This window comes from Cicer arietinum, chromosome 1 (assembly GCF_000331145.2).
Source record: "Cicer arietinum cultivar CDC Frontier isolate Library 1 chromosome 1, Cicar.CDCFrontier_v2.0, whole genome shotgun sequence".
NCBI lineage: Eukaryota > Viridiplantae > Streptophyta > Magnoliopsida > Fabales > Fabaceae > Cicer > Cicer arietinum.
Window position 1 is genome coordinate 51,832,898 of NC_021160.2, and position 11,026 is coordinate 51,843,923.

The window sequence follows — 11,026 nt, forward strand, 5'->3', positions numbered from 1 at the left end:
GGATATATATATATTTTTCTTTCACACTCTCTTTTAAATATATATATATATATATATATATATATATATATATATATATATATCAAATGTAGAACATAAATCTCCATTGAACTAAGGGTTTAATTTTCTTCATAATACATAATCCCCCTAAATTGGGGGAACACAAGATGTGTCTCGGAGAAGGATTTTGGAGGACTTTGATTAATTCTTCAAATCCTTTTCATCTCTTTACAATAATCTCAAAATTAAAATATATTAATAATATGCATCTCATTCTCTACAAAAACACTGGGCAAAAGGCTTAAAACAGTGTAAAGTATGGTTTACCACACGAACACTAGAAGTGTGGAGGATACAAACAAAAAAAACTGATGCTAGAGATTTTCACTCATTCAACACTAAAAATGAAGGTAAACGAGTGAAAGTAGATAAAGTGGATAATATAACAGTTAAAATTATGCAATGATGGAGAAAGAAGGCGCGAAGCAACAGAGTATAAATTGAAATTGAAAATGCAGAATCCGAATAAGTGAAATGAAGTTGCAGAGAGAGAGAGATAGATATACCGAGGGAAGTGCTGAGACCACCAACAAGTGAAAGAGCAAGAGCTACCATCACCTGAGAATCCATGGCCTCGACGGTGTTAGGTCAGAGTTCTCAGGCGCAATTGAAAATCACACACAATTTCTTAATTGTGATTTCTTTTTTTTTTTTTTTACAACCAGAAGTGCTTGCTCATACCAACACCTACTCAACTCTGCCTTTAAGCCAAGAACGCAGCTATATTTATTTTTTTAATTAATATATTAATTTTTTCTTATTTAGGTTTTGACTGTGCAGTTGATTGCTCTCAATTTTTTTAAGTAGAAAATTGGCAGTCTTAAAAAACATTAGTTTTGTAATTGTTGACAACAACAAAAATAGAAAAATAGTAGGACCAAAAAACACAGAAAACTAATAATATATTTTAGCTGAAGATAATTTTATCCGAAGTATTGTACATATTAAATACAAATAAATTGTTTTAGCCGATATTCAAATATAAATTTAATGTATTGTGATAATTTAGTTGAAAGAGAAACATTCATATGGTTGAAAATTAAAATAATATTTGCAATTACGTATTCATGATATTTGTTTTATATTTTTATATTGAATAATATTATATAGAGAGAAATTTTTAATAAAAATCACGGAAGTTAAATTTTTAAGTCGACAAAATTCACAATGTATTAAATTAGTAGATTGAAATAGTCAAACTAATTAAAAAAAAAAAAGTATATTTTTTTGTCTTTGGTAACTTTTATCATAATAATTAACATTTTTCAGTTCTATTCAAAATCACGTGTTGTCAATTAAGTGATGTAATGCAACTCAATTACCACTATTTTATATTGTGAATAAAATGCATGGGAAGTGCATTTTACTTTCATTATTAAATTAAACTTAAGAAATAATTGCGTGGAGTTAAAGTTTCGGAATTTTATTTTAGAATTTAATTGTCATGTTTAGTCAATATAAAAAATTTAATATTATCAATACATTAAAATTATTCATAAAAATAAAATTTTAAAAATCATTGAGTTAAAATAAAAAATCTTTAATTAATTAAATTTTAATGAAATATATAATTTAAGTTATTTATTTTATATTACTTTCCATATTAATATTTTTTTTGTAATTAGTTTCGATATTTTGTCAAAGAAAAGTTTTTTTTTTATTTTGACGAAAGGTCAAAGAAAATTAGCTTTGATATTATATGTAGTGCAATGAATTGTTATTTTTATGGATTGAAGAATTATCAAGATTGGCTGCAACTATTCATCAAAAAAGAAAAAGAAAAAACATGGCTGCAACTTGATGGCTGATGGCATATCCCAATTCATTGGGAAAAAAGTAAAAAAAATCATGCCCTAAAAAACTCAGGCAAAAGAAAAATTCTTCATCCGTGACTGTAAGCCGTGTTTGGTTTTCAACTTTTTTATTTTATTTTTGACTTCTAATGAAAAATATTTGTATTTTATTTTTATTGTATTATTATTTTCAAAATTTTGTACATAGTGAAAGTAATTTTCTTCATTTTTTAATGTTTTTCTTATTTTTGGTCCGATTTGTTATTGTTATCTATACAATTCAAATCAAATAAATATATCATTTTTATAATTAAAAAATCTAAAATCATAGTGAGCAATTAGATGAGGTGATTCGGATTTTTTTTTTTTTGCAATGAAGGTGATTCGGATTTATCATTTATGTATATGCACTTATCCACAAATGTAGATTGTTTGTGAAAATTTAGTTCTCTTAAAATAATAATTAAACTATCATGTATAAATTGTTTGTGAAAATTTAGTTCTCTTAAAACAATAATTAAACTATCGTGTATCGATTGTATAAAACAATTAACATATGCAACCATGATATCTAAGATCTCATGTATCGTTTGTGTTGCATTTATTTCTCAGCTAAAATGGTGCCTTGAGTGTCTTTTAAATATAATTATTAGTTTCACTTATTATTAGCTTCAGTGGTCTATTATGAGTCCACTTTTTTAGAAAAAAAAATTGATAAATATTTTTGGTTTTTTTCTGAAAGATAAAATTTTCTTTTTTTTTTTCAAAAAATTTTCTTTTTTTTCTGGAAAAAATTAATTTTAAAAAATTTCAATAAAAATCATAAATTATCAAAACATTAGATTTATAAGTCCTTTCACTTAGAACTATAAAAAATAATAAATTAAAACTTTAAAAAATTATTTCAATAGAGATTTAATATTAAAACGCTTAATATATAATTTTTTTAGAAAAACTTTACAACTTAATTGCCGGCTTTAATTTTGATTGCCTGAGTTAGATAAGATATGAAAAGTGTTTAAAGCTAAGAGAAGTTACTCATTTTATAAAGTAATGCTCTTGAAAGAGTTAGTCACAGTTCATAAAATAAACTATTTGTAAATGAATCACGTGCAAATTTATTTTCCTAACAAGTTTAAAACATTTAAATTTCCGTTAAAAAAATAATTTTCCTAACCAGCTTGTTGAGAATCAATCGACACAAACAATAATTTTTCTTAAATAGACGGGTTTAATTAAATTGAAATTGGTTTTAAACGAAAAACTGAAAACAAATTTAAAGTTGCCTTAATCGTTCTTGATGATAAGGGAGTATCTCTTAATTATAAGAAAAATATTCATCTTTAGTTTTTTACATTTATTAAGGATTTTAGTTAAATGCATTTAATTTTCTTGATTTTAGTTATCAATTTTTTTTAAAAAATAATGTGAAAGAGAAATAAAATTATTAATTTATCACTAATTATTTGTCACAACATTAAAAAAATTAATATAAAGATATTTTTTGAAATAATGTCGATATTGGTAGATTAATTTTTTTTTCTTACATTCACTTTTACTTATAATTAAAATTAAATGAAATATTTTTTTTATATTAATAAGTAAGAATCGAACTTCATACTTCATAATTTACAACATTAAAGCACAGAACTCCAACTATTTGCATTAAATATTTATGATTAGTCTAATTTTCTATCTTAATGATTTAATCAACAAATATTAAGAAAGGGAGACATTACTCGAATGTGTAGAAGCCTAGAGAGGAAATTTTAACCGGAAAAGAGAGATTTAAAACCACAAGTAAATATATAAAATTGAAATAATGAATAACACCCTAACCAATAATTAGGGGGAAGATTACGATATAATAATACAATTATAATGGAAAAAAATAATGACAATCAAAATACACTCTCCATTTCCGTAAAAAAAATGCACTGACCATTTACTAATCATCACTTCCTACTCAAATAAATTAAGAGAATTGAATCTTAAGAAGAAAATAGAATAATTGAATCCTATAAAGAAAAAAATGTAGAATGATTAATGTAATAAGTCAATCTAATGTGAGAGAAGAGCAGATAGAGATAGAATAATCGAAGAACAAACAAATGTTCCCGAATAAGTAATCAAAAATCCAGCTCCAGCGTCCATAGAAGGGGCTGGAGCTGGCGCAGTTTGAGTGAACTCGCCATCTTGTATCCTAGCCTCAGCAGCCATCAAAAGCCCCACAATCAACACCATCAACAATATTACTCTGCTCATGACGCAGTTACTAATGTGTGCCATTTTTCAAAATTGATTAGCAAATAAAATGGACAAGTTTAAAGAATGAAGACTAATTAGCTTGTGATGTGGAAGAATAAGAATGCTCGCCAATTTATAGGTTCAACCTTATTGAAATTGATTAATATTATTTTTGCACTTAATCCTGGTTGATGAATTAAAAATTTAATAATAATGTTATGTATACGTTGGAATTGCAACGTCTCTATGCTTTAATGGTTGGAAGTGGGACCCATGTATACAGGATACAGGTCATTTTGCTTGTCTCCTACTCTTTCTCTTTTTCTTCGTTGTTTGTCAGTGCAATGGGCTATGCAGTCTTCCAACGGCTCTGTGGGATATGTTTTATAGTTCGGTCTAAAGTGCGTTCATAATGGAATTATGGGAAATTCTAAAGTGGTTTCGGTTCTCCTTGAACAAATGTTTAAAACTATAAGTTAATGATTTTCTAATCTGTGTTTAAGACTACACTTATTGATGACAATTTCATGAATTGAATTTTAAAAATATATTATTTTTTATTTATTTTTACATTAATCAAATTATTGTTTTATTTATAAAATACAAAATAACAGTTTCAAGTAGTTTTGTTAGTCTTTATAAAAATTTTAAATGATTTTTAATCACTAGTTAATCACGATAGACCAACCAACTATGAAAATAGTCAACTTTTTTTTTGACAAAATGAAAGTAGTCTACCTTAACCTTCACTATCATTTATTTATAATTTTTTAATATTAATATTTAATAAACATTCAAATCCTACAATTCAACACATAATAACAGCATCTTCAACACATCTTACTTAAAAATAAGATTTAGAACTTATGCTTTTTTTAATGTTGGAATGTGTTGGCGTAGAGTTTCAAATTGCTTAAACATATGATCAAGAGTTTGAAGAAGAGATTGTCATTCTAAGAATTTTTACAATTTACCATTTAAAAGGAAAACAAATGAGAGAAAATGTGTATTCTGTTTCAAAATGGATCAAAGCTCATATCGTCAAAAATACACACTTAGATTTAGTTCGTGTTTAGCATAAGGACTAACTCATCGAATCTCAATAACATCTACAACAATTTTCCTTTGACCAAACCTTAATCTCAACTGATAGAAAATAACATGGGAGAGAGTCGCAATAGGAATTTTGTCGAATATATGATTGTTATTACTCCAATAACGCTCAATAATACTATAAAGAAAGCAATTGTGCATAAATTAAACACAATTTATTCATGACTTTTACTCCCACTCAATCTTATACTAACTTGAATGTCGGAGTACTTCCAGGTGCCACGACCGTCTCCAAAGACGAAGTACTACCTATTAGTCTGCAACTTGACCATCTTCCTTAGTCTTTCCTAGATTTTTGGTGTTGTTTATGAGAATCGAACCTTGTCTCTACTGAATACGAATGTTGACAAATTCTTTAGGACTATTATTTCAGTACACCAAAAAATTTCACATTACTTAAAAATTGAAATTAATGATAATTTATAAATCACCCCCTTGTTTGCACTCTTAAACTTACTTTGAAAATCACAATCATGTGATTTTCTAAATGGCTAAGTTGCTTACTCTTTTTAATAATTATGCAAATCGAACACATGCGTTAATTTTTTCTGTCGATACAAAATTGTGTGCCATATAAGCCATCACTTATGTAAGGATGTAGAGTTACTTAAAATTCATTCCGTTTTTTTTTTTTTAATGTGGTGATTTGTATAAGTGACATGCTTTAATTGAAAAACACAATTTGGTGAAAATTAAAAGTGCAACTTCCCTGTGATCCTAAAATGTATTTAGTATTAAGTTAGTGTTGCAAATTATATGTGATATGTTTAGATGTCAGCATAATAAAAATGTTAGGTTAATTATTTGATGTATTTATACTTTATTTTTGCTTAAAATAAATTGACATTTCCTTATTTTTCTTATAAAATATCATCTTTATAATTTTTCTGCCTCATTTTTTTAAGGAAAAAATAGAGAAATTATAATTAACCAGAGTAACATTAATAATTATTTTATAACTATTCACGAAAATATTTAAATACTTATCCTTTGAGTTAAAATGCCAATGTTTCACCTTATTCTAGAATTGTTTTTGGAATATAAATATAATAATATGACATTTTCTAGAGCCAAATCTTTTTAATACATTTTAAAATTAAAATAAATTGAAAAGATAAATAAAAAGAGAAAATAGAGATGATATTACATCTATATCACAATTACTAAATTAAAGTTCAAATGTGTTATTTGGATATGAAAAATTAACATCATACATGTAAAGTACATCATGAACTAGAGTAAATCTTGCATGATCAAAAGATCAAGTGTATGGTACTTAGACAATTTTTTTTTAATAATAATAAAAAGCTAATTTTATTTTTTATTGATGTTTGAAACAAGTGATTTTTGTGTGTGTATGTTTCAAAACTATTCGTTTAGTCTTATAATGATACAAGAACAACTCTTATGAGTTAGTGTTCTTTTGTCATTTAATATTATTAAATAAAAAGAGAAAAAATATTAATAAAAGATCAAAATCGTATAGTGTCTCTCGTATTAAAATTTGACAAAGTTAGAAGTGTTTTTTTTCTTTTGGCGCATGATTAACCTTCATTCACACTCACCACCCTCACCAAATCTTCCATTTAAACATTACAAGCACCCAATAATAAATGAGTAGTTAGGTGGACCATCATGCCCATGTCTCCCAAACACTTCTACGCTGACAAAACCGGTAATAGAAATTCCTCATGGGACAATATCGGAAATACACAATAAAACTCACACCCAATAACCATCTCCCACGTCGCCTCCAATCAGTAAAGAGCGTTCGTTGGCAACACAAGGACAGAAAGCCTTTTCGAACGCAAAAAAAATTAGGAGAGAGAAACAGATACTGACAGCACTCCTTTCCATTTCTTTCTCTCTCCTCCTTCTCCGTCTTTGCTTTCTCTCTCTATTCGTCGATCCCAAATCTTCAAAGGTTAGGGTTCCATTTCCGTATCATCTTCCGTTTTTTATTTTCATTAGCTTGTTTTTGTTGTTGTAATTGTTAGTTTCATTTATTTTTTTATTATTTAATCATTCATTTCTCTTTATTTTTTGTTTCCACTTGGTAAATACAGGATTATTATTCGAATACGATTCTGATCTTGTAGATCGGCCGGAAGGAATTTTTTACTTGATTTTATCTGATATAAGGTTAGATATATTCGCGCGGTGGATCATATTTTTGTATTTTTCTTTTTAATGATTTAGTTTTGAGGTTGAAGGAAATTTTTTAGATTATAGGTTATACATGTACAGATTTATGGGACTCGATTCCGTGTTTGCGTGTTGGTGTTTGAAAATTTGAATTGTGGCTTCTATTTCCTGATTGCCGTTACTGATAATTAAAAATTCAAATTTATTTGGACTTGTTATTGTTGTGTTTATGTTATGAAGTTTTGATCAAACTTTTTCTTTCATGTTAGGTAACTGGTAGATGTTTTTTTTAATGTTCTCATTTCCATGAAATTAAATTTTTCAAATGATCTTGATTTTAATGTTGTTTTGGTATAATAAGGTTCTGACGGATCTGTATGTCTTTTTTTATTTTTTATTATCATTGGAAATAGTTCTAAATTACAAAAAAATATAGTGATGATTTATTTTGAAGCAGCTAACCTAGTACTAATTTTTATATGCATGTATGGTCTATTTTGGTAATAGAGAGAAGGATACAATAAATATTTTATTTTATATGATCTGAGAAGGTTTGTGATCCAATGGATGAACCAAACAGGTGCATGGGTACACAACAAACATGAGGATATTTCGCTGTTCTCCATTATCGTATAAGATCTTGGGCTTATTTTCTAGTGATCATTTCATTGATATCTTTTAACTTGGGTCAGTTGGGTGTAGCATTTGCTTAGTATTCTTCTACCGTGTATTTTTTCCTTGTGCTTCCCAATGCGTTGTTTGATGAATTTGATGAATTTAACCATCCCTCACTAATTGTATAAGGCTGATTTTGTGTTTGTGATGGAAGGCAGTCTATATTAGTTTATGAAAAGTTCGTGGTATATTATTTTTCCCAACTACTTTCAGCATCTTGTTTATTAGCATCTTGTTTATTTGAGGTAGAGTAGCAGACTGATCACAGTGTTCTTTTACAGAGTTCCATTCCTCTTTTTTCCCTTGTTTTTGCTAGAACCAAGTTTTGACTCCAGAAACTGAGAATTATCTGTGTACATGAGCTTTTTCATATGCATGCTTGAATAGATCGTCAAGACACTATTCCTCTACCCTTTCCTTGTTTAAGAGCTCATGTATTGAGTATTGACCCAAGCTTCATTTGGCTTATTTAAGTATAATTACCTGGAAAGGTTGCTGATATTTAACATTTATGCTATATATATGTATTAATTGGATAATATGCATAATTGGACACTGTATATGCTCCGAAGGACATTTGTTATTAATTTTGTGATTGATTGATGTTTAGATGGTTTTTTAAATTTCTTTGGTGCAGGGAATTTGAAAAGAGATGGACCATGACCAGACTGGATGCGAAGCACCTCCAGAAGGTCCTATGTTGTGCATCAACAACTGTGGATTTTTTGGAAGTGCAGCTACCATGAACATGTGTTCTAAGTGCCACAAAGACATGATGCTGAAACAGGAGCAGGCCACGCTTGCAGCATCTTCCATTGGGAACATTATGAATGGGTCATCAAGCAGCAGTGGAATTGAACCTGCTATCACTGCAGATGTGGATATCTCAGTTAATTCAATGGAACCCAATACCATATCTGCACAACCGCTAGTTGCTTCTGGCTCAGAGGAGATTGTGGAGATGAAGCCCAAGGATGGTCCTAAACGGTGCAGCAACTGCAATAAGCGGGTTGGTTTGACAGGATTTAATTGTCGATGTGGTAACCTTTTCTGCGCCGCACATCGCTACTCTGACAAGCATAATTGTCCTTTTGATTACCGCACTGCTGGGCGGGATGCGATAGCTAAAGCAAACCCGGTTGTCAAGGCTGAGAAGCTTGACAAGATATAGATTTGGTGTCTTAAAGTTTCATGTTTCAAGATGCTGTTATGCTCAATGTCATCATGAGATGATCCGAGTTTCCTGCATATTTTAATGGTGTTCTTATTATTTTGTTATGTGATGGGGGACTTGGAGTATTATCTCTGCAGTTAGAGAGACTGCATTTCATGTGATTGGCTAAAATATATGCCCCAGTGTTTTTAAGTCTTTAAATCTCTGCTAGTTTGGTGGAAGTTGGTGGTGTCAGCATTATAAGGCGTATATTCTGTTCCCTATCTATCTCTGTAATAGTACATGTCAAAATGGTATGTGCAATTGACAGTTGATTTCAGAAAGATCCATAGACATGAGTAGATTGTATATGAGTATGGTTTTCATTATGATTGATTTTCTTTTAGGTAGCAATTTATTGGGCTTACTATTTTCAAAGCATTAAATTTTTAAAGTTGGGTATATCTTAAAGAAACCAAAAAAGAAAACTGGTAATATATAGCAATAAGGATTTGAGAATCGGTAAATATAGTTTTGGAATCAACTGCTTGAACTCGTATTGAGTAATGGAGTTATTGTTGCTGATTTCAAAAGAAAAATTGTAGAAGTGAGATTTACGTGAGAGTAACAGGATTAAACTGCAACTGTGACTGACATGGGAAGAGTGTATATATACGTATTGTAAAGGAAAAGTTGTGCAGGTCACTCATATACTGTAATATACGCCCTTCATAACAATATATTGCAAAAGTATTTATAGTCCCATCTTAAGAAGACTTTGTGTATAAAGAGGACTTTTTGATAGTTAATTTAGTTTATTCTACTAAACAATCACTTATGCAAGTAAAAATCTTAGCTCTTCAAAATAACTTTTAAAAATAGCTTATATAAAATTTATATGAAATTTTAGGTGGATTGCGAGGTTGTAGTTGATCATGTTAACAACCCAAAAGAAGACAGCTCTGATTCGGGTGCCATACTTCTATTATTAGGGAGTCTCACCTTGAGTTTTTTACGAGGTAGTGCCCAAAGCAACTCACAACAAGTTTATTATCAATGTCCACCATGTATTACTTCGTTATATCTAATGAAAGTGCTATGCTATATATTACAAAGAAGCATGACAACGAAACACACGAATGAACACTTGGAAGTTTAAAAAGAAAACTTGAAACAGATGAATACGTGTTTAGCGGAAACCATGTGTGGATAGCCAATCAAATTGGGTCCTGCTTGGAAACCATGGGTGGATAGCCAATCAAATTGGGTCATGCTTTATTCTTGCCAAACTTCTTCGCAAACATTTTCCTAGGGTGTGTATGGTTGAAAGGGAGGAGAGAGGAAAAATATTTTTAAAAAGATGTATTTTATTCAAATTTTAGAAGAAGAGGAGAAGGAAACAAAATCATTCATCAAGTGATTTTTGTTCTCCTTTTGATTTGGTGAGATTTGGAAAAACATGTCTTAGATTCTCTTCCATTAAAATCCCCCATATCTTATATTGAACCAAACACACCTTAATGAATGAAATGCCATGATTATTTGGGGCCAAAAAACAAAACTTCTCTATAAACATTAACAAAGTTTAATTTTTTTTTTACAAGCGAAGAATCATACAAAACTGGGTCCAATTATCCCAAACAGAAGGTTTTTCACCTGTTTTTAGGTGAGGTTATTTCACCATTATAACCTCATAAAAATCCAACGTAAATGATACAATCAAAATCTCATTAATCAAACCCCTTGATACTGCATATGATTTGAAATTATGACTCATCCCCTAATAGCAGCTACCACATCACAATGCAAATTAACTCTCTATCAACACAACAGGAATGCC

The 11,026-nt window shown here is 29.2% G+C and overlaps 2 protein-coding genes across 3 annotated transcripts in view; one reads left to right on the forward strand and one right to left on the reverse strand.

Moving 5' to 3' along the window:
* The window catches only part of LOC101492796 (zinc transporter ZTP29), a 5,174-nt gene extending 4,408 nt beyond the window's left edge, over positions 1-766 (reverse strand). Inside the window, exon 1 of the mRNA XM_004486896.4 lies at positions 567-766. Coding sequence (XP_004486953.1) covers positions 567-630 — 64 coding nt within the window. The 5' untranslated portion in view covers positions 631-766. The remainder of the gene's footprint in view (positions 1-566) is intronic.
* Positions 767-6,997: 6,231 nt separating this feature from the next.
* On the forward strand, positions 6,998-9,575 carry LOC101492121 (zinc finger A20 and AN1 domain-containing stress-associated protein 8-like). 2 transcript variants are annotated; one of them, XM_012716271.3, is made up of 3 exons: positions 6,998-7,137; positions 7,280-7,355; positions 8,671-9,575. In XM_012716271.3, exon 3 carries the CDS (start codon positions 8,686-8,688, stop codon positions 9,202-9,204), a length of 519 nt encoding a protein of 172 aa, XP_012571725.1. In that variant the 5' UTR covers positions 6,998-7,137; positions 7,280-7,355; positions 8,671-8,685; the 3' UTR covers positions 9,205-9,575. The 2 variants fall into 2 exon arrangements, with proteins under 2 accessions (XP_012571725.1, XP_073222902.1); XM_073366801.1 differs by lacking the exon at positions 7,280-7,355 and having other exon boundaries at positions 7,000-7,137.
* Positions 9,576-11,026: the final 1,451 nt, after the last annotated feature.

What these genes read in the sequence shown, in the direction of transcription:
- LOC101492121 (XM_012716271.3), top strand. Translation starts at nt 8,686, where the DNA reads ATGGACCATGACCAGACTGGATGCGAAGCACCTCCAGAAGGTCCTATG.